The 26,445-nt window shown below is 48.2% G+C and overlaps 1 protein-coding gene across 1 annotated transcript in view; it reads left to right on the top strand.

Moving 5' to 3' along the window:
- The window catches only part of MICOS10 (mitochondrial contact site and cristae organizing system subunit 10), a 31,432-nt gene extending 20,616 nt beyond the window's left edge, over positions 1-10,816 (top strand). The window contains exons 2-4 of the mRNA XM_006732453.3: positions 6,901-6,948; positions 7,993-8,102; positions 10,566-10,816. Coding sequence (XP_006732516.1) covers positions 6,901-6,948; positions 7,993-8,102; positions 10,566-10,580 — 173 coding nt within the window. The 3' untranslated portion in view covers positions 10,581-10,816. The remainder of the gene's footprint in view (positions 1-6,900; positions 6,949-7,992; positions 8,103-10,565) is intronic.
- The last annotated feature ends 15,629 nt before the right edge of the window (positions 10,817-26,445 follow it).

Here is a 26,445-nt window from a genome sequence, read left to right as displayed (position 1 = left end):
TAAAACAGTATCAGTGCCTGAAACTCTGTAAGTGTTAGTACCTCCAAAGCACCCTCCCCCCAAATAAGTGTAATGCATTGCGTCTTTTACTGTGTTTATTGAAACTTAGTAATTCTGCATTTTTTTCAGTCTCCCTTAAATTAGTCTTCAGAGCATTTTCTCATTTTCCTGCATGCTATGCCCACATGTGAATTTATTAGCTAATTATATGTTAGTAAAATGTGTACCAAACCTGTTTCTTCCTTTGTGCATTCTTGGAAAGTTGTATGGCTGTCAGAATTCCGAAGTTGGATCATGTGCCACACGCACTCATTTAAAAGGACCCTTTTAGTGAGTTTGGCTTTACTTGAAGCAGAGCACCCCAGTAATGACTTCCACATTTACCTTCCCTATCTTTACTGCTTTCTGCTGACTGGCTTGCTTGTTCTGATCAGGATCCCGGGAATTGATGTCCACCCGAGAAATTCCTGCCGATGTTCCAGCCTCCGTCTAGTCTGGATAGCTACAGAAGGTGGAGGTCTTGTACAAAAGCCACCTTCTTAGTCTGCTTCCTATCTGCCCTGCAGCGATGTTGACTTTTGAGAGGCTGGTTAACACAGACTGAATTTACCATCTCTGGGTCTTTGGTCCGGCCCACTTTCTTGGTTAATTCACACGACTTGGCATTTACACGTGGACACCTGGGACAGTGTGTCTTTGCCTCAGAGCATTAAGTAACACAGTTTGGAGCTGACTTAAAACTTTTTTTTTTCCCTCATAAATTGGGCCCTGAGCATCTTTCATAAATCAGGAATGTTTCTTGGAAATGTAATTCTCACTAAACTCAGTCCCAAGGGTGCTTCTCTATAAAAGCACATTCTTGTTTGGTCTGTCATAACAAATGCATTTGATGATTGTAATAACATTGATCGAAACATGATTGAACAGGAAAGCATGCCCATCATAAATAGATCAGTTTGATACTAATCCATGTTCAAAGCATAACTGGAGGTTTATGAAACACCAGATAGCTCTAGGAAAATTTTTATCATATTTTAAGCAAAATGTTCTAGTTAGCCATGAGTCTGAAGGAATCCCCTATTTTTTTTTAAAAAAATGTCTGTCAAAACCTGAGGTGTTCCTATAAAAAATTGCCGATACCCACGCAGAGTTGGGGTGGGGGAAGGTTGTGACTTTCAGCCGTGGCTCACCCACAGTGTGATCCTAGGCAAGCCAGTGGGTTGTATTTTAATAGAGGATTAACTCTTACATGACACTTTTGATCTGTGTTGAGTTTTATTAGAGAAGTAACAGAACTTACTACCACTTGTTGAGTTCTTTCCTGGATGCTGCCAGATACCTTATATTTCCCGGAAACAGCAACCCTGTGAGATTGTTTTTACTCTGTAGCCCAGTAGGTTGGGGCTAGGTGATGTTAGTGTAGGACGTGAGGTTAGGGAGCTAGCTGCTGAACAGTGGTTGACGTAGGCCCATCTCGTGATGGCACTAGTCCTCTTGCCGTGCCACTCAGCAGGAGACCAAAGCCCTCCTTGCTTTGGAACCTTTGTGTTTTCTTTCAGACATTTACGAATACAGTTGCTTGGCACGTGGCTTCTAGGGATCTGAAAAACTTGCTTGGAATTACTGAAGCTTCTCATACTCACTAAACTGCCAGTTGCAATGATACTTAAGTTTTTGCTCCTACATTTTGATATAAGTTATAGAAATTAAAATGGAGTTGCTTTGCAGGTTTACTTAATTTTTAGATACAGGTCAGATTTTAGCATTGATAGCTATACATTAGGCTTATGAATTTAGGAGCTTCGTTTAACATGTGAAATGTAAGTTTGCTTCTCATGATGAGCACTGAGGAATGTAGAAAATTGTCGAATCACTATATTGTGCACCTGAAACTAATATAACCCTGTCAACTATAGTGGAATTAAAATTAAAAACAATAAAAATGAGAAATCAAAAATAAATAAAAATAAAATGTTAAATGTAAACTGGAAGGAGAGCTTAATTATTGTATAATAAGTTATTGATAAATAAAATGGGCCCATGGTCTCCCCACCCCCCCGGGTCTTTCCTAGACATGTTTTCTAAGTGACTTAATGAGGATTTTTTTTTTCTTTTCTTGTGCCCCTCCAAACAATGAGTCCCTCCTCCTGGCCTAAAGTCTGTTGGCAAGTGCAGCTTTTTACCAGGTCGGTTCTGTGGGAGCATGGGTTGCTCCAGCTTGTTCTGTAGGGGCTCACATCCAAAGTACACTTCTACCCCAAGACTGCAATCCAATTGTGTAGCCTGCTTGTTACTTCTTGCTGATTATGCTTGCTTCTTAGTGATTTGCAGTGAAGTGAAGCTTTATGCTAGGTGGCATGGTGAGAGCAAAGATTTTTCTAAATAAAGTTGGAACCAGAAGTTGTCCACATGTCACAGTAATGGCTGTCAACATATATCTATGTCCTCCCCTTCTTACACAGAACGTGGCTTCAGGCATACACGGGTGTACTGCTCTGGGTTGTTATCCTTTTAAATCTGCTAAAAATCCGCTTGGGCATAAGATACAGCAATATTTTATATGTATTTTACATGTTGTTAGTGGGAGTGAGTTCTTTCTTGTTTTGTTATTAAAATAGTATCAGATGAACTGCTAAGGAATTGGTCCTTCCTAAAAATTTGTTTCTCTACTAGCAAGCTTTATGATGTCCATTTGGGCACTAAACATGCACTGAAGTGCAGGGCTAGATTGATTTGGAGTAATTTCTTTTTGAAAGAATTTGTGCCAATTCTTTTCTGGTTTTGGAGCATGGGCTCCTTGCCTAATGTCAATTCCATAAGGCTCCTCTGTGTGTGTGTGTGTGAGTGAGTGTGTTTGCCTTGCCCCCCTCCTTCCCCTCATAACTGGACTTTGTCACGAGGAAGATGTGTACCTATTATAATCAGGCATTTCTTTCCTTCGGAGGGTGATTTGTCATTCCAGACAGCACGGAGCAAAAGAACAGACTTGAGTGGGGGGAAGGCGAAGTTATATAAACTTTATTCATAGTTAAATATTTGCTTCCAGGGAAGGTGAAAAATGCTTTGTACTTTTTCCTTTGGCTTTTTTCCTCTAAGAGAGCTTGTCATGCAACAACAGAAAAAAGTGGCCAAAGGCAGAAAAAACTCTTCTCTTTTCCATGTTGGTTTGTTTTTATTGTAAGACGAACCTTTCATGTTTTATTGTTATGAAGTTTAAACGTGGCCTAGAGGTGCCAATCTTTAGTGGAAACAGCTGCAGAGTGGGTGTCCCCGGATCAGGTGGGACTTCTTTGAAGCACCATGTTGCCTTTTAAAAGAAATCCAGCATGTGAGAACTTGAGCCTGTAAAACTCATCAGCGGCCCCACCGTTGCTAATCTCTCAAGTAACCGAGATAGCTAAGTTTAAATCAGACATTGGCATTGAAAAAATCAGTTTCTGTATTATTTTTTTCTGAAGAGACGCGGTCTTGTTATTTTGTGTCTTAAAAATACAGAGACCGGGTGGGGGGGCGGGGGGAGTCACTCTTAAGAATGGAAGAGGTAGCAGCCCAATTGGAGACCATCTTTTGCTTAGTCCGAACTGGGATTTTGGTCTCAGACTTGCAGATAGGTGCCTTTGCTGGGAGCAGAACTAGGTGTTGGGCATATCCCTGAGCTTAAGTGTCTAGGGTAAAGATTTCCTGTGCTGTATTGATTGATATTGAGACGTTTCTCATCTCTGTGGTGAGTGATGCTGGTAGCCGTGGGTTACCATCATTCTTGGTCTACTATTTGGAAAAGTTGAGCATCTGAGAGCTTTCTTTCCTTGGGGAAAAATAGGAGAGACAGGCATGGAGTCAGAGGGACAAGAAAAATGCTGAAATATTTTCCTTTTGGGCTTTTGATTTGTTTGCCAAAAAATTGCCTTCCAGATGGAGAAGACCAAAAGCTCTGATTGTAAGCCATTATGTTTTTACTGGCCTACCTCCCCATCCCATTGCCTGGTTTGAAATCTGTAAGCCAGTCCAAATCCTTTACCTCATTTTCTAGTACCAATTTACTGTCTTACTCATCTTCCAGCTGCAAGGGGGTGAGGCAAGTTGCTTTGAAATTGAACCCAGTGCCATTTTATAAACCGGGCAACAGCAGATTCTCACCAAGGAGTATCAGTCGCGATAGCTCGCATTTCTCTGAAGCTCTTGAATCTCACCTACCAGGTGGACTTGTGTCTGTGACATGTGCGGTAGGATCAGTCTGGGAATGAATCTGAACAAGCCCTTTTGGCCTTGTGCAGACTTGTTACTGGCCTGGTTGCCGAGCATTCTGGGCTGTTGCGTGGGAAGCACAATTTGGTTTTTGGCTGTATCTTCACTGGCAGTAGAAATCTTGACACTCCAGCTTTCCCTCGGGAGGTAGTGATTGTGTTGGGGTTGAAATTGTAGGGGACTCCAGTGTCAAGACATAGTGGGTCGAGTGGCTTTGGAGTCTGGCAGACCTGGGCCCGGTTCACTGCTCTACCACTAACTAAACAGAGTACCCTTGAGCAAATTATTTTCTGCATCTGAAAAATGGGGGATAATACCGGATCAGGTTGTCATTTGGTTTGAAAGAGAATTTGGGGGCGGGGAGGGGGAGAAAATGGTGAGTACTCATGGGAAATACCAAAATGTTAGTTCCTTTTCTTTCAGATGATGTTAGCTTTGAACAGGTTTAACTAGTGTGGTCTGTAAGCTGCCTAGCTTTCCACCATATTATAAATTGTATGGACATTAGGGTGACATGAGTGATTTTCAGATACTGCATTTTAGGGGCACCTGGGTGGCTCAGTCGTTAAGCGTCTGCCTTCGGCTCAGGTCATGATCCCGGGGTCCTGGGATCGAGTCCCACATCGGGCTCCCTGCTCCGTGGGAAGCCGGCTTCTCCCTCTCCCACTCCCTGCTTGTGTTCCCTCTCTCGCTGTCTCTCTCTGTCAAATAAATAAATAAAATATAAAAAAAAAAGATACTGCATTATCATAAGAATAAAAAAAAAATTGTACGTAAAAAAAAAAAAAAAAAAAAAAGATACTGCATTTTAAAGTTGAGCACTAAACCTAATGCAGGGTCTGTTGGACAGGGGGCAAAGTCATGGTTTGTAATGAAAATTCATATTTGTATAGGATGCAGCCATATGAGAGGAACCTACACCATGGCCGCATGTATGTGGCACGAGAGAATGATAAGAAATCATTCTGAGTGAGTGGCATAAATACTTTCTTCACGCCACCATCCGCTGGGTGGTTGCATGGGTGGATGAAAACTGATGTGAATTAGCTTGCTTAGTTGTGCCGAAGTTCTGTGTTTAAAGCAGAGACGTCAGGCTGGTGACCAGGGAAGTACTTTGAGTGTTTACACTGCAGTAGCCTAAAATCATGGTTAGACAGAGAAGAATCTCTTAGAATTCCAACAGCCAAAATTGGAAAACTATTAAGGCAAAGTGAGAATCGGGACTTTTTTGTGGTGCTTAATTGTAAAGAGGTTGGTTGGGGGCTCAGTTGGACTCTGGAGTAGACACTTTGTAAAGAGCCTCAGAATACTCTGAAAGGTCTGAAAACAATTGTCAAGTCTGAAAAACAAATATAAAATCAGAGCTTGGCACTCTTCCTTGGTGTGTATAACTTTTTTGATAATGGAAAAATGAGTTTACTTCAATATTTGGGACATGTATTATTATAGTATGGGGGGTGATTCCCCCCCTAAAATGGTACCACAGACAAAAAAAAATTTCTTTTAATGGTTCTACATTCATTTTAACACATTTTTTAAAATGTGTTTGATTTATTTATTCATGAGAAGAGACACAGGGAGAGAGAGGCAGAGAGAGAAGCAGGCTCCCCGAGTAGCAGGGAGCCTAGTGCGGGACTCCACTCCAGGACCCTGGGATCATGACTTGAGCCGAAGGCAGACGCTTAACGACTGAGCCACCCAGGCGCTCCTCATTTTAACACATCTTATGAGAAAGATAAAACTAGCACTCAAAGCTATGATTACACCAATATTATTTAAGTTCAGGCCAAATTCATTTAACTAAATACGTGCATTGATTTTCTTAACTTTTCTTTTTTTTTAAACAAGTAATTGTGAAGGTAATGTAGATTTAGCAAAAATTGTGATGGCAGCACTAGAATGACCAAGGTTTGAGAAATACTGGTAAAAATGAGGATCTGGTCTTCTGGTCTTTTTCCCCCACAAGCTTAGATTCCTGTGAGGTTTGATTGAAAATTAGGTATTTAATTTTTTTTTTCTTCCAGACCATTAAAATAACCTTGCATTTGTTCTTTTATTTTGAAAGATAGTGGGTTGAAAATGCCCCATGAGTGAAAACAAGAGAAGGGGACTAATCTCCACATTCGGGGCTTTTGAGGAGACACTTTCCCTCTGTCTGAGGTCTCTGACTTGTGTCTGCCATGTGACAGCCTTTGGGAATGTTCTGGATCACTCCTTTCCCTATTCCTCAAAAAGTAGCCATCACTCAAAATGCTAAAATGACAAGGGGAGCTTCCAGTTGACATTGTCTACAGTCTGATGTTCTGGCTCAGGCAACCCTATGGAAGAGGACTAGGAGCGCCCAAGGTGCCAGACGTTGTTTGCAAGTGGGGCCCAGAGCGTCTGCTCAAGAACTGTCTCTTGGCTCATTCCCCTACCCCGCCAGACTTGTCTAGACAGAATTGGGAATAAAGTTTCTCTCCCCTGTTGTAGGCAGAAGGACCAAAGGCATCTGTAAAGCCTCTGACGATAAGGTTAGAAATGGGAAAGTCACCTCGGTACCAAATTATTTAAGAAAAAATTTGTTTTATAGATGTTTACATTTATGAAATGTTCATTTTGTTTTTGTTAAGTTACTGTTGTAAGATTTCACATGTTTTTCCTCCCTCTTTGTAGGTACTGGTTTTGGATTAGGACTTGTTTTCTCGCTTACCTTCTTTAAAAGTAAGTGTGACTTTTACTATTACCTTTTGAACATAATGTCCTTGTGCGCGTTTTCTCTGTCTCTCTCTCACACACACACACACGCACACACAGCAGGCACACTTCTGGAGGGCACAACTACGTGGTTGCCACCCCATCCGTTTATGGGTGTAGGTAGGCCACTGTCAAAGGTGCTAGACAGAGAATGTGGACTCAGAAGAGGTCCGAGTGGGTTGGGCACCTCCAGAGTTCCCCGTGGGCGTTGAGTCAGGGTGCCTGATATCTTCAATATGATATCATCTGAAAAGCCTGTACTTTATGCCAGTGAGTCACTTGGCCAAATCTGCATGCTCAAATATTTCTAATTAATTATAATTTTTTCTAAAGGAACTTGAAAATGAGTCTTGCTGGTCACAAAAACAAGTGTACCAAAAATACACATGCCTTTTGGCCAGAAATTCTCCTAAGCAAAGGGCAGACAATATCCCTTTCATTCTGTGGAAGAAATTCTGAAATTTGGTTATTGAATAGAAGCCAAAGGGGTCACTTTGACCGCTTTCCGTGAAGAATGGGTGGGGAATACATTACCAGGGAATTGTAATACACAGTGCTGATGCAAAATCATCACTTCATGGTATTGGCATAAATAAGCTTTATGACTTCAATCAAAATTCACCGACTCCATTTAAAATTCAAAGGTGGTATTTCTGTTAAGGTTAAGAAATTAGTTAAAATGAGCAAATGATTAGAACGTATATATAAAATTAAAAGGTTCGACTGTGTCCACTGTTTTCATATTGCACCACTTGTTAAGACCTTGAACCCTAGGGGCATAGGTACTTAATAAATATTTGCTGAATTGATAAATTCAGTAATAGACTCCCTTTCCTGGTTTTTAACCGTTGATTAAACATTGATAGAAACGTGTGGCATGTTGCAGTCATCAATAAGATGCATGTTGAATATTTATTGAACCCTAAGCAAATAAACGTATTGAAGCCGGAGAAGAAGCTTTATCTTCTCTTAATGGTTCCTTATTGGGATTTTCCTTTTTCTGCTCACTAGGAAGAATGTGGCCATTAGCCTTTGGTTCTGGCATGGGATTGGGAATGGCCTACTCCAACTGTCAGCATGATTTCCAGGCTCCATATCTTCTACACGGAAAATACGTCAAAGTAGGTATAGAACTGATATTTCTCTTTCTTTTAAAAACAATTTCTGGGCGCCTGGGTGGCTCAGTTGGTTGAGCGACTGCCTTCGGCTCGGGTCGTGATCCTGGAGTCCCGGGATCGAGTCCCGCATCGGGCTCCCTGCTCGGCGGGGAGTCTGCTTCTCCCTCTAACCCTTCCCCTCTTGCGCTCTCTCTCTCACTAATAAATAAATTAAAAAAAAAAAAAAACACACAATTTCTGCAGAGTCCCCGAAGAGTTCTTTGGAGCACATATAATTAATAAACGGTGTGTGTCATTGTGACACCACTGAGCTCCTAATTTGCTCTTCGGCCTTTAGTGATGTTGACACCACTTTGGTGCCTAAAGTCTGTCCTTTCCACTGTGGCTTGAGATACACCTGTGCATTCACGTATATAAGCTTATGTGAGCGAGTAGAATGGATGAACCTGCCTGGAAAAGTTTATCATCGCGGTACAGTAGATTTGTCTTAAATTATCTGTAAGTAGCACTTCTGTTCAAGATCTCAGAGTGCCCTGTCAACATCTCACACGTGCTCCAGCTAAACCTAAAGACAGCTGGGACTCAGCATTCTTTCACTTTTTGTTGAAGAGGGGAGGTTCTCCACTCTAAGTCCCATGTGATTCTGCTGAAGTCCTTGTCTACAGGTGGATTTTTAATAATGGGGACAGGATGAAAACCTGTGGCCTGCACCTCAGGAGGGAGAAGGTGGCACGTCTCCTGAGGTTCTTCCCATTGCCTTACTTTAGATGATTGGTTACTGTGGGGTTTGGGGGGAAAGGATCATGGGAGGCTGGGTGCTCAAGGACGGGGGTGGTATTTAGTTTTGTATCCCCAGGGCCTGGAACAAAGTAGACACTCAGATAAATAGGAAATGACTGAGTGAAGTAAACTGCATCTCCTATTAGATGTGTTTGTGGCCTCGGGCTTACTAAGGCACAGTCTTTGTAGCAACACCAGCTTCAGTGCAGAGTGTCCTGTTGCCTGGATGTGTAGATTCCTCTCCCTTCTGGGTTGCCCGTGAGCTAGAGTCGCTATGATCTGGGCAGCAGCAGGGGACGAGGGGGAAGAGCCCAGAAGCCAGGAGACCAGGGTGTGGGTCCTGGACCACCCACCGCTTGCTTCCTCTGTGATCTTGAGTTTTCACTTCTGTCTATAAAATGAGGGTAATAATTTCTACCTACATGGTTGCTGTGAGAATTCAGTGTGAAAATGATTTTAAGCTTGTGAGGTGCTGTATCAATAGGAATGTTGGGGGTAATAGTCGAGGCCGGCCCCGAAAGGGTGATTGACTTACCCCTTCTTCCTCCGAAATAACAAGTAGAGCGGAAAAGGTGGTACCGTCGAGTGTCCCGGTTCTGGTCAAAAGCTGGAGCCACAAGGGTCACCAAAGCTCAAAGGACAGTCCCCACCACAGCTCAGTAGCCTCTGTCTTAGAACCCGCAGACCACCCACTGCCTGCCGGGCCCCCAGCCCGCGCGTGCTCAGCCAGAGAACTGGGAGCAGTGTGAGCTGTCTGGCCAGGGAGCCTGGCCGCCCTCCGCCGCCCTCCAGGTTAGTGTCCTGTCCCTGCGCCAGAGCCCCGGGGAGATCCTCACAGGGACGAGAAGAAGTGCAGCTGCGTGGTACCAAAGCTGGCGACAGGCAGTTTCCACCGCTCCCTGACCCTTTGCTTTCTTGGCACCACAGCTGGATTTGGGGGAGAACAGAAAGGAGCCGGAGAGGAGCTTCAGGTCTTTTAATTGTTCAGAATGTTTTCGTGTTCCAGACCCAGTTGTCATGGATAGTGGCTCAGGGGTGATTATATGCGTATTATACATTTCATGGCTGGGAGCTACTGTGGAAAATATTGTTCCTTTTTAACAGCCTTGTGTGTACTGCTCCAAAATGGCCTTGTAACTGTATCTGGGCTTGAGTCTGTGCCTCTGGGTGGTCACCCTCCATTCTCTGCAGAGGCGGGCACAGCGCAGGGCTATTTCAAGGTAGTCACCTCACGGTCGGGGCCTGTTGAGGGCCCCTCCTGGATGCCTCGCCTTTCTGTTCTTTCTCGAGACCTCCCTCCCAGTAGGTTAGTGGGAGAGGTTTTCCTTGCCTTCCTTCAGCAGATGAGGAACTGCAGTCTTACTGTGGTTAAGAAAGTTGCCCGAGGTCCCATCGGTAGTCAGCTGTTCGATTCCAGAGCCGCGCTGCGTCCGCCCACCTCTGATGCAGCCCTCTGATGAGTGTGAGGAACAGCTGTGCGGGTACTGACTCTGGTCCCCCTGCCCCCGTCCTCCCACCAAGATTAGGGAGCCACTCTTGAGGCCCCAGGAGGGGTGTTAGTTCTCTTGGGAGAGTTTTGTAAAGCAAACCGGGTGTCAAGGCTTGGGGCCCATTGGTCCCTTGGGTCGGAGATGGTTGTCCAAATGCTGTCTGCACACTTCTAATCAGAGTGTCCTTACTTTCTAGGAGCAGGAGCAGTGACTTGCACCTGAGAACATCCCAGTGGGAGGAAAAGAGAAATCATGTTTATTCCTCAGGAATACTGAAGTGCCCTGGAGTAAGCTGACATTCTTCTGTAACAATGTTATCAGTAACGCTTTAAACTCCAGCACACTGTTTATGTATTTGAAACGAAGTCTGTTTCTTGTTTTGTATTTTCTCTCTGGAAATTGCAAGGAGGTGGTCTTAAAAGAAATAAATTAAAAATAGGCAGCCCAGTGCATCGCCTGCGTTTCTTTGCCTGTGGTCTTTGAGCCTCGGGCCGACTGTATTTGCGCTGCCAGCCGCTGTAACCTCCTGGTCCCCGCCACGCAGAGCCTTCCCGAAACCACAGCCGTTGTGCGTCCCACCCCCCTCGTCCCCTGACGGGTAGTGTTCGGAACTGCGTCCACCTCACTCGGTGCTTGGAGCGTCTGCTGACGATGACAGACGTCTTGAGGAGCCTCGCCTTTGCCGTAGCAGCTCCTTAGGATCCGTGTGTCCTTCTCACCAGTAGGCCCGGCGGGGCACGTTTCAGCCGCACCTGCTGCACGAGGGCAGGGCTTCTGTGGGGAAGGGTGTGCATGCGGGTGGCGTCCACGGCTTCCTCCATCCATGGCACGGTGTCTTGCAGCTTCGGGGAGCGGGGGGGTGTGTGCTTCGCCCTGGGGGGCGGGGTGAGCTCGTGGTGTACCCACCCGGCTCGAAGGCCACGTTTGGAGGTGATTTTATCTTCACACAGCAGCTGAAGGTTGAGGACAGAGGGGCTGCTTCTCATGCCCCTCAGTGAGTTTATTCCTTTGGTTTCACTTGAACCAGGGAGGCTGGACGCAGAAGTAGTATTGCGGCAATTTCTTCTAAAAATGTATAGAAACCCGGAGGGAGCTCCGTCTTTCCTATTGTGTTTCTCTCTCTACAATAAAATGAAGATGCACAGCGCTTGATCCCACTGGTCCCTTTATCCTGTATATATTTGGTGGTTTTTTTTTTTTTTTTTAAGATTTTTTAGTTTATTTGACAGAGAGAGACACAGTGAGAGAGGGAACACAAGCAAGGGGAGTGGGAGAGGGAGAAGCAGGCTCCCCGCAGAGCAGGGAGCCCGATGTGGGGCTCGATCCTAGGACCCCGGGATCATGACCTGAGCCGAAGGCAGACGCTTAACGACTGAGCCACCCAGGTGCCCCTATCCTGTATATGTTGATTGAGCATCTTGTGTGAGCCAGGCACTGTTCCAGGCCACAGAGATAGATGGAAAGGGAAGACATAAGATGCTTCGAGTGTGCTGGAAGGCTGGGCCTGCAGATTCTTGACCCTAAAGCGGAGGGGTGTAGGAGAAGTGCAGTGAGAACCAAGGAGAAGGAACAGCTGAGTGTCCTTCAGATGGCCTGGCGGAGGAGGGATACTGTGGGCTGGTACTTGAAGTGGACGTGGACATTCAAGCCAGAAGAGGAAGAGCAGGAGGGTGGCTTATGTGAAGGCGCGGAGTTACGCAGTGCATATGGTTGTTGGGGAATGACACGGAGGTCCGCAGGGGCCCGGAGAGGTGTGGAGGGTGAGGCCAGGCACCGGGGTAGAACTGGTGTCTGACGCCAGTTCTGGAACACAGGTTAGACGGTTCTTGCAAGTATCGCAATGAGTAGATTCAGGGTAGAAATACCCTCTCTTTTTTCCCTCCGTCATCCTTCACCCCACCCCCCTTTCCAGAAAGGGGTGCTAAGCTCTGGACCAGAACAGGAAGCAGTGGCTCTCTGCCCTGCAAACTGTCCAGACTCCTCTGCTCTCTGGGCCTTTTTGTTGATTTGAATCACTTAAAGCCCAAAGGGGGCCTGAGCCCAGGACTAGAAGTCATGGCCATGGCTAACCATAGCCGTTCTGCTGTTTTTCACTCTGCTCCTTTCATTCCATGATCAAAATAACCCATGTCACTAAAAGAAAAAATGCCTTTGCAACCTGTTTCATTCCTTACTCTTGTCTTCATATTTCCTTTAAAAGTTATTTCCCTCTAATTTTTCTGTCTTTATTCAGGCAGAGAAGAGTAACAGGTCCCTTTTCAAAAAAGAAGAAAACACAAAGCATGCCCACTGGTTCTCTGGATATTCAGAAGCATATGGAGTGGAAATGGACACTGGAAGCAGGCTTTCCTATCTTGCTTAAGTTATTGGCTTGGGCATGATATTTGGAGGGTCCCTTTGCCCAGCGTCTTTGAAACGCCACTTCTGTGTTTGAGAAACTGGCCAGCTCTGTGAGGGAATGATTCCGGGCAAAGGTCGGCCAAAGGAAGCATTGGCTGTTTGCTTTAATTCCAGAGCACTTCGTATTCCTGCCTTGGACCTCTTAGCAGAGACTGGCCTGAAGCACAGTGCTCAATTTTGTCCCCACTCCCTGCCCCCATCTCAAATCAACCTTCAGAAAGTTCCAGCTCGTTGGCAAAGGCACACATTCTGTTCTACTTTAAGTTTCATTAGAAATTCAAGTCCTCTGGGGCTCTTTTCCCTTGTGGGGCTATGAAACTTTGACTTTGCTTCTTGTCTGCCCTTCTGGAACCAAATACAAGGAAATTCATGGGTTTGGGGAGAGAGTGATGGGAACCCAACTGGGCACAGGATACTGGGATAAGGCTGTGGCGCCCCGAAAGTGGCCTGCTCTGCCAACATATATAAATTCATACAGTCTGAGCTTGACACTGTGTAATTTGGCCCAGAACAATATGTATTTTGAACTCATTTAGGTGAATGACTTTGGCATTCCAAGTACCCACTGGGGGAGCCTTTATCAGGCTGCATTTGCCTTATGCAGCAGTAGGCCTTTGTTCTGAGACATGGCCTCAGAACACACTCTTGTTGAGCTGTCTCCTTAAGCGAGTGTCATCCTCTCATCCATTTCAAAAGATCCCAGGACGAAGTCTTGAAATCGTGCTTGTAGGAAATGCCAAGACTGGGAACAGAGGAGAGATCTATGTAGATTTGCTTTTAGTTTTCCCAAGCCTCACTGTTTACATTTTTTTTTTCTTTTCTTTTTTTTTTTTATGTAACCAAGCCATAATTACATTTTACTTGTCGTGGTTCAATCTGATTGTATTGTTGAAGGACTATTTTTGAACCTGTCCAAATAAACTCTGCAAAGTATTTCCACAAGGATGTACTCCATGGGGCTGGAGCAGCCTTCCTCCTGAGTGGTCTGGAGACACAAACAAGTTTCCTGTTGCATGCTTTCTAATTACATAAACGCGAAGGGGTGGAAGAGAGAAAGTGGAAATTCTAAGTACCAAAAGGAATGTTAAGTTTAGAATAACAAGCTCATCTGGAAGCTATCACCACTTTTTTCTCTTAAGTGTGCTGCAAGCACCCCTTTGCCTCGGACACCAAAGGATGAGGTTGGTTGGGGTGAACACTGACCTGGGCAGGAGAAGGGCGGAGGTTCCCGTGTTCACTGAGCAGCGTCTGTGTGGAGCCAGGGTGAGAGTCCGTGATTGCCGTTAAAGCCGGAAAGATGTGGAGTCCGAGGAGCTGGGTCCAAGCTCCCATTCCATCACTTACTCGCCGAGTGACTCCCTTCGCTGTAAAGGGAGCAAAAAGAATTCCTACCTTATAGGCTTGGAGAGAGAAATACATGTGCTAACACGAGCATTAAAAAGAGGTTGTTGCTCTTTGAATCAGAATGGAGTACGGGGTATTACTAAGGGTGGGTAGGGGACTGTTCCCGAACAGAAAGGGCATAATCCTTGGGCTCAAGGAGTCCGGTTCTTAGAGTCGTAAACGAGCAAGATCTAAGAGAGAATGGATGTCTCAAGTGAGTTTCTCGTAATAAAGTAGTTAGAAAACACTGCATCTTCGTAAGTATTAAATATCATGTTTTCACTCTGTTCCATTGAGATACACATGAGTCCAGCCACTGTGGCGTCTCTTCTTCCGACATGACCCGAGCTAAAATTCAGTTAGTGGCTCAGCACGCGGTACGCTAGCGGGGGCAGGCAGACAGGGGACACTAAGGAAGTGGAATGGGAACCTGAGACCTCCTCACGGAGCTTCGGGCATGGTAGGAAACAGCACCTCGAGTGAACATTTGTATTCAGGGTAATTGGCTTCCATTGTGCGATCCTCACTTTGGAGCTCGGAGCCAGCCAGGAGATGTAAGTGGGGGAAGGCGATGTCAAGAATTCTTGGAGGAATTTGGGAGTGGGCAGAAGAGGAGTCTTTAATAGGGAAGAAACTGGGACTAGAAAAAGGAGCTCATTATCAACTGTCAGCCAAGTCATCTTTCCCTCTTCCTGGTCCAGCCGGTCTGAGCCAGGCAGAACTTAATTTGATCACTTCGAGTGAATAGTATTTATGGGGCACGTGCTTGGTGCCGGTTACTGTTCTCAGGCTTTACATACATCACGATGCTTCACTTTTATAACTCTCTATGAGAGAAGTACTTTTACCTCATTTTATAGATGAAGAAGCAGATTTGGAAAGGATAAATTAACGTGCCCAAGGACTAACAGCCAAGAAGTGATACAGGCAGGGTTTTTACCTGATTCCAGAACCCAAGCTCTTAACTACACAGTTGAAAACAGTTGAAACTGGGAAGGGTCATTCAAAGGGGCTTGATCCAGTTTAAGTCCGATTTGAGACACTTGAACTAGTTGAAATCGATCAGTTTCATTGAGTTTAAACTGGTAAGAACAAGTTGATTCAATTTCAAATCAGCTGTATTTATTTAAAAACAATCCCTATGCTTATTAATCAGAAACACAATGGTCAATCAGAGCTTCAGGTCAGTGTTACTGATGAGTTTTGCTAAATCCTTGCAAATGTGATAAAGCATCATGACATTTTATTGACCTATGCATCTTAAAAACTACATTTTTCAATTAGTTTTTTTTTTAAAGACATAATTTACAAATGGTAAAATGCACCCATTACCTGGTTCAAAAATGAAAACCTTTTTATAATGTATAGCTTTATATTTTCCTTTTAAGAGGCTAAATATTGTTGTAACTTGATTAGATAGAATTTTACATTTTACCCATGCTCACCAATTATTCACACTTTCCCTCGTCTGCTTTACCCTCTGTATCTGGGTGTGTGTATAGTATTTTTTGAGCCGTATGAGAGTAAGATGGAGACATCATGTCCGTTGACACACAAATACCTCAGTGTATGTTTTCTAAGAATAAGGAAATTCTTAGATAACCACAGTACAATTGTGTAAATCAGAGAATTGATGGGCGCCTGGCTGGCTCAGTCAGTAGCGCATGGGATTTGATCTCGGAGTCGTGAGTTTGGGCCCCATATTGGTTGTAGAGATGATTTAAAAATAAAATCTTTAAAAACAATAAGGGGCACCAGTGTGGCTCAGTCGGTTAAGCATCCGACTCTTGATTTCATCTCAGGTTATGATCTCAAGAGTTGTGAGATAGAGCTCTATTTGGGGCTCCTGCTGAGCATGGAGTCTGCTTAAGATTCTCTCCCTCTCCAAAAAAAAAAAAATTCTCTCCCCCTCTCCCTCTGCTCCTCCACTTGAGCAGGTGCTCTCACTCTCTCAAATAAATGAAAACAATCTTTAATAAAAACAATAAATCAATCAGGGAATTAACATTGATACAATAGTATCATCTAATCCATAGTACATGTTGAAATTTTGTAAATTGTTGGAACAATAACACTGTCCCGCTCTTTGCCCAATCCAAGATCATGCAGGATATTTATTTAGTTGTCAAGTCACTTTCTTTAATCCAGAACCGTGCATCAGCCTTTCTTCTTGCTTTTGACATCTTTGAAGAGTACAAGCCAGTTATTTTGTAGAGTGTTTCTCAGTTTGGGTTTGTCTGGTGTGTTTACCCATGATTAGATTCAGGTTTTGCAGTTTGGGCAGAGGTGTATCTTTTTCAGTGACCAGGATGTCCATGTGTCTTAATAGTGGTGTGAACTTTGGTTACTTGGTGTTAGTGCTGCCTGCCTGGTTTCTCCAGTGCACGTTGATTATTTTTCTTTCTAATTAATAAATTGTGGGGCGATACTTTTGAGACCGTAAATATCCTGTTCCATATCAAGCCATTGTGAGTTTTAGCATCCAGTGGCAATTTTCAGAATTCATTATTCCTTACGACCTGGAGTCACTATGAGGAAGAACTTTCCCTTCCTCCCAATTTATTTGTTCATTTATTTCTATCATTATGGACTCATGGATTCTCATTTTATTAAATTGATTATAATCTGTGATTGTCAATATTTATCACTCAGATTGTCCAGATATGCCTGTTAGGAGCTCTTCCGAACCGGCGCCTGGTTACCTTTAGACTCACCCACTCCATTCTTTGAGGACAAGATAGTCCAGACCCTTCCAGTATTTTCTTTACCCCAGCCTTGGAATCCCTACTTCCTTTTAGAGAAGAATGGTAGTCTGAAACCGAGATCCGCAGGTGCACGCGTTGCTGTCCATGTGTCATTGTTCAGCAGAGCTAGGGAATAGGTAAGGGTGTGTGTGCGCGTGTGCGCGCGCGTCTGTAACCTTGAGTTACTGATAACCAAAGTCCAAAACCTAGGGTTTTGTCTGGCCTTAGCCCATCCCTTATCTAACAGTGAGAAACCTGGCTTTGGGGATTTAATTTCTAGAAAGTAGTATTATCAGTGATAGCTGAGTGGAAATATGCTGGGATTCTTCGACAGGGAGTCAGTGTGGGTGCCCTCTGGCCTCTCGGCGTGTCTTCCAGTTCCGCTTTCCTTACCTTCTACCTCTTCTGCTGTCTACACCTCTGGATGCCATCAAGGCCCAGGGCACATTTTTCTCGTCGTGGTGTTTATGAAACAGTTTTGTCCTTACTAGCTTTCAGGTAGGCAGTTGAGTTTAACGTTTCGTATATTTTCAAAACTCCTAAATTAACTTGCTTTTTTAAGTGGGTGGCCCTCACTGATCATTTGTATGGGTCAGTGACTTTCAATGGGAAGAAAGGCTTCCCCAAATTCTGACTATAGGGCATCCTCTGTTCTCTTCTGAGCTGCTTCCCTGGGTCACTGTGTCATCATGAGAAAGTCACTTGATCTCTCTGGGCCTCATTGTAAGATGGTGGTAATGATCCCTTCCTGGCACACTGTACAAATGTGAGGTCGCGCACCCTGTTATTTTGGAGAAAAGTGGAACAGCCAGCTGAATATTATGATATAATCAACTGTGCAACAAATTATGATCAAATGAATCACTTTCCCATTTAAAACGAGGGCCTATCAATTGTGACATCACACGACAGACTCTTTTATAAGCACAGAAAGAAAGGCCTACCCCTATTGCAGACTTCACTTCCTCTTCCCTCTGTGGGGTCTTCATGCATAAAACTCAAAGTTCCACTTGTTTTACCAGGAAAAGTCCTCCTGTCGAGGAATATAAGGTAATTACAGACCTTCCCTTGATCCCTTTAGATACCCTTCTTAAAGACCAGGAGGTAGAGCCGTTGAAGGTGCATGTTAGAACGAGGCAGTCAGTATCCACATCCCTCCAGGTTTCTTGACTCCTCACCCTGGGCCCCAGAAACCAGCCATAAAGCTGCTTTTTTGGCCCAAACCTGTGATCTGTAGAGCCTTGTTCAGTCAAGGCAGGGGAGTCTTGGGGATTTCTTTTACCTCACCAGAATCTCTGTAAGACTTCCAGTGGCCTCTCAGCCTCCAGCCTCACCCCCCTCCCCCAGCTCTTTAGGTTTTTTTTTTAAGATTTTATTTTTAAGTAATCTCTACACCCAACATGGGGTTCAAACTTACAACCTGGAGGAGGTGCCTGGCTGGCTCAGTTGGAAGAGCACGCCACTCTTGACCTCAGGGCTGTGAGTTCAAGCCCCACGTTGGGTGTAGAGATTACTTAAAAATAGAACCTTAAAACAACAAACAAAAACTTAACAACCCCGAGATCAAGAGTCGCACGCTCCACGGATGAAGCCAGCCAGGCGCCCCCTGCTTCTCCACCAGTTTTAACACTTTTATGCCTGTTCATAAATTTCCAGTGGTTCCCCACTCATGCACAGAACTCAGTCCAAATTTCTTAGCTTAGCATTCAAGGCTGTTCACCAACCAGCTCCTACCTCGGCCTCCTACTCTGCCCACTGCTCTCTCCACAGAGTAAGTTAAAGGCTAAGAGCAGGAGCTCTGGAGCCACGCTTTCGGGGGGCGGGAGGTTGAATTCCAGTTCCGACACTTACTTGCTATGGGGTCCTCCTGGAAGTTACGCTGTCCGTGCCTTGCTTCCCTCGTCTGTAAATGGGAATGATGATGATTCCTTCAAAAGGCTATTATGAGAATAAATTCATCCACATATGTCTTCATTACTATAAAAGCAGCCTTTTGCACGGTGCCTTGACCTATAGTAACGTTGGATTATATCATTATTCCCCCCTTTATTCTCCACACGGCAGCCAGTGTTAAAACATAAATTGGATTATGTCAGTCATCTGCTCAAAACCTTCCAGTGGCCTTTCATCCCATTTGGAGAAAAAGCCAAAGTCAATCCAGTGCACTCCAAAGACCTTGCAAGTTCTGGCCCTCCTGGTACCTGTCTGCCCTTGACTCTTCCCACCCTCTCCCTGCTCCTCTGCTCCAGTCCTTCTGTCCTTCTGTGCCTGAACACTCTGGTGTACTCCCACCCTGGGGCCTTGAGACTAGCTGTCCTCGGCTTGTGGTCTCTGCCCTCGCCTCGCCCAGGTACCCCCAAAGCTCATGCTCTTGTCTCCTTCCAGCCTCTACTCAATGTCTCGTGCTCAGTGAGATCTTCCCTGACCAGTCCGGTCTTTCTAACCCTACACACACCCTAACCACACCCCCCTCCCGCCTCAGCTCTGCTGGATTTTTCTCTCCGGCCTTTCCCTGAATCTTGCCACAGTCTGTATCTTTACCTACATCGTCTGTTGGTTGGTTGTCTGTCTCCTCTCACTAGAATGTAAGCTCCCTGAAGGCAGGGACTGGCGTTTGTTTTACTGCTGTATCCTTAGCACCGGAACAGGGCTGGCACATGGTGGGTACTCAATATCTATTTGCTGAGTAAGTGAACAGTAGTCCATTAACTCTGTTTCAATCAAACTAGTTATTTATTCCTAAGACACATTTTCCTATGGGTGGTACATTCATTCAACCAAGTTTCATCTCACAAGCCAAATGTATCCATTTGGTGGTGACTTGTAGAGGAACTGTGTTAAGAAGGATTCTGGGCTGTGTCTGGGCCCATCCAGGCGTGTTATGTTACTGTTGTCCGCTGGAGCACTGTGGAGGCCCGCGGGCCACGTGTTGGTCAAATACAAACCCCTTTCCCTGGCTCGCTCTTCCTTCCTTCCTTCCTTCCTTCCTTCCTTCCTTCCTCCCTCCCTCCCTCCCTCCCTCCCTCCCTCCCTCCCTCCTTCCCTCCCTCCCTCCCTTCCTTCCTTCCTTCCTTCAAGATTTTACTTATTTCACAGAGAGAGACACAGCGAGAGAGGGAACACAGGCAGGGGGAGTGGGAGAGGGAGAAGCAGGCTTCCCGAGGAGCAGGGAGCCCGATGTGGGGCTCGACCCCAGGACCCTGGGACCATGACCTGAGCCGAAGGCAGCCGCTTAACGACTGAGCCACCCAGGCGCTCCCCTGGCTTTTTCTTTCTTAGTATGAACTACTTTCCTGACTTGCTCAAGCCCCTGTTCAAATCCTGTCTCCTCCAGCGAGCCTTTCCTCCAGCCTTTCCTCGTGAGCCCCCTGGGACTTTGCTACTTCTCATTGTCTGTGTGTCTGCCCTTTTCCCGTACGGGGCAGGCTTTCTGCCTTATTTTGTCCCTAGTACCTGCCACTGTGCTGGACACTTAGGAAGTGCTCACAGAAAGACATTATTTCTATCAGACTTTTGGGGGAGGTAAATGATAAACTTCTGCAAATTAGCTTAAGATTGTAAGACACTTGGGCGCCTGGGTGGCTTAGTTGGTTGGGCGACTGCCTTCGGCTCAGGTCATGTCCTGGAGTCTCGGGATCGAGTCCCGCATCGGGCTCCCTGCTCGGCGGGGAGTCTGCTTCTCCCTCTGACCCTCCTCCCTCTCATGCTCTCTGTATCTCATTCTCTCTGTCTCAAATAAATAAATAAAATCTTAAAAAAAAAAAAAAAAAGATTGTAAGACACTTGAGAAATGCAGAGATTCCAAGGACAGGTGAATGTCAAGGATGTACGAGAACCAAGCCCTTGTTGGCTTCTTCAGGAGCCCAGAGTTCTCTAGAATCCCACTCTGACCGGGATTCAGCTGCCCAGCATGGCCCCTGGGCCTTACAGTTCAGATTCCTCAGAGAGCATCTGATTGGCATAGCCTGGGTCAGCTGTCCACTCTGGTCCCACTGCTCTGGCCAGGAGGGCAGGTTCAAGGAGAACCACTCACCGCGAGTAGTCAGTGGTCAGTAGTTGGAGGCCGTCACCCTAGTAGAGGACAGACACCCAGATGATATTCTTTTGTGCCTTCTTTTTCTCCCCCAATCCCCACGTTCCTAAAAGGGGGATTTTTCTTTTCTTTTTTTTTTTTGATTATTTATTTGAGAGAGAGACAGAGCACAAGAGGGGGAGAGGGAGAAGTAGGCTCCCCGCTGAGCAGGGAGCCTGATGCAGGGCTCGATCCCAGCACCCTGGGATCATGACCTGAGCTGAAGGCAGACATTTAACTGACTGAGCCACCCAGGTGCCCCTTTTAAGGGGATTTTTCAACAAATTTATCTGGAGCACCAAAACCTTAAGAAAAAAAGCTGTTCTGTAGGATATTAAATATGCATCAACTCTTGAGGAGGGAGAAAAGCTCTGTTCTCTGTAGATTTGTGTGGCCGCTGGCAGCTGAAACACTGTAAGAGAACAATGGACAAGTGACATTGTCAAGGAGTTGGCGTGCCTGGTGTGGCCCCCGCCACGGCAACCTTGTTTAGTGTTTACCACGAGCAGCAGGGTGAGACATGCATGCCCCTTTCTGGACAGCCCAGCTCTGGTGTGGCCACGTGGAGGTGGCGGTTTGGGGAGGGGGGTGAAGGGAGGGAGAAAGCAAACAAATGAGGGGTAAAGGGGTGGTTGGGGACAGCCCCTGGCACCCCCTCCCTGGCAACATCAGGGTGTTCAGCTGTTATAGCCATGACCACCATGTTAGGCTGCCCCTCTGGAGTGGAAAGGGACAACCCCTGACAGAGAGATAGACAGCGAGAGAGGGAACACAAGCAGGGGGAGTGGGAGAGGGAGAAGCGGGCTCCCTGCTCACTGGCTGGGCAAACTGAGGCAAATCCTTTCCTCCACGGGAGAGGATAATACACGAGCATCTCCCACTTCCTGAGAAGGGAGCATGTTTCAGGCTCTGCACTTCGTGTGCACGGCTTTCGGTGAGTCTGTAGTTGGGCACTGTTAGAATTCCTATTTCACAGATGAAGAAACTGAGGCTCAGGAAGTGTATTAGTTGTGTTCAAGCCTAGGTGTGGCCCAGGGACACCGCCCCCCGCCTTCCCTCTGCTATGTACGAACCTTCCTAAGATAGCTTTCAGTTTCTGGAGCACGTGCTGGTTTCCAGAAACTGTGCCGAGCACTTTGCATCCATTTATCTCGAGTCCTGGCTCCTCGTCACAACTTTCCCTTAAACGTCACCTCCGAGCTGTCTTCTGCGCCCTTCTCTCCTCCCCTCACCCCCTCTGGCTCACTTCGTTCCCTCAGAGCACTTAATGATGAGAAACCCATTCATCTGTTCCCTCGAACTCCGCTCCCTGTCCCAGAACACACGCGTCTCAAGGGCCGGGACCTTATTGGTCTGGTCCGCTGCTGTGGCCTCCACACTCTGTGCCCGTCTGACACACAGTAGGCACGATAAATATCTGTTAAATACATGAATGAGTCCTGACCAACAACCCTGTGGAGTACCATGACCAGCTAGCTGCACTTTGCAGAGAAGGAAACCGAGACCCAGGCAGGAAACAGCTTGCACGGAGTCCCAGAGTCAGCGGGTGATGGAGCAAAGATTCGGACCCAAGCAGGAAGACTCCGGAACCTTCTGTGATGAGTCCTAGCGGCCCCTCCCAACTGCAAACGTGCACGTGTGGAAATGCTTGTTCCTTATCTCATAGAAGAGGGAAGGACTGTGCCTCTCCCGGGGTTGGGGGGGTGGGCAGTACCAACCCTCTGACTGAGTGGGCCGGACTGGGAAGGAAGGCCTTTTGCTTGTTTTCACTCTCCAGGAGAGCGCAGAGGTTTGCACCCCTGTCGAGGCCAGGCTGACTGGATTAGAGTTAACAGCTGGCCCGAGCCCGTGCCCGGCGGGAGGGAGCTCACATTCCCGGGACTCAGGGAGGGAGCAGCTCCCCACAGCCCCGGCCACATTCCAGGTCGGTCATTTTCTTGAGCCCAGATGTTTGCTAATGAGCTGGGGAGAGAGGCTTTCAGCCCTCTACCCCTGCTCTGGGCCCCACATTACTCGGCCCCAAGAGGCTGGCCTAGGGCCAGCAGGCTCTGGCTTCAGGCCCGTGCCCTGTGCCAGCCAGGCCTGTCGGGGCAACTGGCTCGCTGCTGCCAACCAGGTGCATCTGCGTGAGCTCGGGGACTCTGGTGTGACAGGTTCTGCCTTTCCTGCAGGGGCCCCGTCACCCTGGCTCCCAGTGGGGTAGCATCCTCACCGCAGCCTGATGGGGAGAGGCTCTGAGGCAGCCAAGAGGGTGTGGCGGGCGAAGGAGCACAGGTTTTGGGCTTGTCGGGTCTGGGTTCAAGTTCGACTCTCAGTCACTAGTGGTGTGATCTTGGATGGGTCACTTAACCTTTTGAGGCCTCGATTTTTCTCACCTCTAAAACAGGGATAATGTTGAGACTGTGGTAAGGATTCGATATGATAAAGCGGGCAGAGTGCTTGGCATGATACCGGGCACATACTGGTAGCTGCTGGTATTATTATTATTATTTTTTTAAGATTTTATTTATTCATTTGAGAGAGAGAATGGGAGAGAGAGCACGAGAGGGGGGAGGGTCAGAGGGAGCAGCAGACTCCCTGCTGAGCAGGGAGCCCGATGCGGGACTCGATCCCTGGACTCCAGGATCATGACCTGAGCCGAAGGCAGTCGCTTAACCAACTGAGCCACCCAGGCGCCCCTGGTAGCTGCTGGTATTATTGACAAGTCACCTTCCAGACCCCCTACGCACATTGTAGTCCTTCTGTGATGACCAGTCTTCCCCAGGCAGGGGTGACTCAACACCAAGCCCCGTGTCGTTGATTAGGTGGTTGGGATTGTTCTAGAACCTCCCTGTGTTTGAGAGAGTCATGGCTGAACTGTCAAGGACTACTAGTCCCTGATCTCTGTGCGATCTGACAAGCTCATGAGGCTACACAATTAGCTTCCTGCGGTGTTGGAGTGGCTTCTTTCAAAATGCAGACATCCACTGCCCACCCTGCCTGGAGTCTGCATTGAGAACGGCGGTGGTAAGCACAACGGTAAATATTCCCTGAGTGCCTACTGAGCACCAGGCAGTGACACTAGGCTTTTCAGGACATGGTCGTCTAACAGACAGTAGCTGGCCTCGTCTCCTGCTGTGTGACTTTAGGCCAGTTACTTAACCTCTCTCTAGGTTTTGCTTCTTTCACTTATAAAATGGGGATAACAGTACTGTTAATCTTACAGAATTATTGTGCCAGTGGCAAGTGCCTAGAATGGGAGCAGGCACCCACTGAGGTGCTCAGTATGTGTGAGCTCTTACGATTGTTATTATACATACAAATACACACCGTAAGTAATATACATATTATATTGTTATTCTTGTCACTCTCCTGGGAACACTTATCTATGGCGGTTAATAATTACTTCCATTCAGCCAAATATATCAGACACATCCTTAGGCACTGGGGACACTGAAATAGGCCATCACTGCCCTCAAGGAGCCCACGGTCTAAAGGGGGAAAGAGACACGCACAACCAGCATAGAGGGAAATAGGCCCTGCCAGACGTAGGATTCCAAGCCCAGCGTCACACCTGAGGAGGGAGAGGTTTACGCTACCCGAGGGTCTTGGGAAGTCTTCCCAATCTGGTGCTTAAAGAATGCCTTTGCCAGGAGAGCAAAGGAGAACGGAACCCCAGGCTGAGGGAACAGCATAAGCAGGAGCTGGGAGGCATGGGGATGCGTCTGGGTTTGGAGCAATTGGAGCACACCTTGGAGTTACCGGCAGGCCACTAGGAGCCACTCAAGATGCTCAGCTACCTGTGACACCGATCGGTCCGGGGTAAAATACACAGACACGCCCAACTCTGATAGAAAGCAAAATCTGCAAGTCCCCCGATTGTGTCCTGGGCTACTACTTTCCAGGAGCAAAGCTGTTTCCCCATTCCCCTGAGAGCACGCAGAACCGAGGGCACAGCCGCCCCCCGCCCAAGTGCGGGCTGATTAGTCGGACGGCCGAGGCGACGCTGGGCGCCGGGCCTGCGCTCTGCCCTTCCCGGGAGCCAGAGAAGTGAGTCCGTTGGTCGGCGCTCCCGTTCTGTAGAGTCCTTCCGGGGCTCTCACACCCGTCTCCGGATGCCGAGACCGGTGCCTGAGCTGAGAGGAGGCTGGGCGGACGGCGAGGGACAGCGGGGTCCCAAGAGCCGGACCTGACCCGGGCCGTGCCCGAGATCGGATAGGTTGGGCGCACCGCGGGACTGCGCAGCCGGGACGGTCGCCTGGCGTCGGGACTCGGTGGACTGGAGCGCCACAGCCTCGCAGCAAGACCGCAACGCCTCGGTCCCCAGAAAAGGGAAGACCTCCATCTTTGTCACCCCGAGGCCCGGCCAGTGTCAGGAAAAGTGAGGCGGAGGGAAGTTCGGAGCGCAGAGAAAGCCGGCGGAGGGCGCTTTAGGACGGGCCGGGGCGCCGGGCTCTCTGCCTGATGCCCGGGGCGCCGGCCGGGGCGGCCCCGCAGCTCCGCCGCGCCGTCGGATCGCCGCGAAGGCCGGCCCGAGGCTCGCAGGCAGGGAGAAGGGCCAGGCCGGGCGGCCGGGGCGCCCCCTCCCGCGAGCCCGGAGGGAGCGGCCGTGCGCGCCCGCCCGCTCTTTCTTTTTCGCGTCCCTCCCTCCGCTGCCCCCGCCCTCGCTCCCTATTTGGAGCGGAGACACCCCTGACGTCGGAGCCGCTCGGCTCGCCGCTCCCCCGCACCGCGCGCCCGCTCGGGGCCGCAGACGGCGCGCAGCGCAGCCCAGCCGAGCCTCGCGGGGCCGCCGCCAGCCCTGCCGGCCGCCTCCCGAGCCTCCCCGGGGGCGCCGGGCCTGCCGCCCCCGCGGCCCGCAGACAGCTCCGCAGGAACCGGCGGGCGCGCCGCGCTCCCGGCCGCCGCTGCCGCCGCGCGCGCGGTAAGTCCCGCCCGGGCCGGCACGCGGGCGCCCGGCTTCCAGAGGCTTCGGCCGCAGGGGCAGCGCCGCGCCCCCGGCCCGTCCGGCGGCCCGGGGCCCGGGGCGGAGGCGCCTCCGGACGCCGGGGCTGGGGACGTGGGTGCGGCAACGGGGTGGCTGGGGGGCACCGCTGCGCCCCGAGCCCGTGCCCGGACTCGCCGGGGGTTTCCACTGCTCGGTGAGAGTTTCGGCGGCCGGGAGAGAAAGGGAGGGAGGTGCGTGGCGAGCGCACGCCGGGCGGGTCGAGGGCGGGTCGGGCCGCGCGGGCGCCGGGGCAGCGGCCGAAGCTCGGCCGTGGGGCTCGCGCGTCTCCCCGGCTCTGCCCGGGCCTCGCCGCGCCCGCGAGCCGCTCCGCTCCGGTACGTTTCTACCTCCTTTTTGTCTCGCTCCCTGTCTTTCGGTCTCCCCATCCGACTGCCCGTGTCTCTCGTCTCTCTCTTTCCGTCCCCCTCTCTGTTCGGTCCCTTTCTTTCTGTTTCTTCTCCCCTTCTGCCTTCGTGTTCAGTCTCCCTGGGTTTGTGCCTCTGCCTTTATT

Source organism: Leptonychotes weddellii, chromosome 4, assembly GCF_054177405.1.
Source record: "Leptonychotes weddellii isolate Sample4059 chromosome 4, ASM5417740v2, whole genome shotgun sequence".
Classification (NCBI taxonomy): Eukaryota; Metazoa; Chordata; class Mammalia; order Carnivora; family Phocidae; genus Leptonychotes; species Leptonychotes weddellii.
The sequence above is the reverse complement of the archived record's forward strand: the minus strand, read 5'-3'. Positions and strand labels throughout refer to the sequence as shown.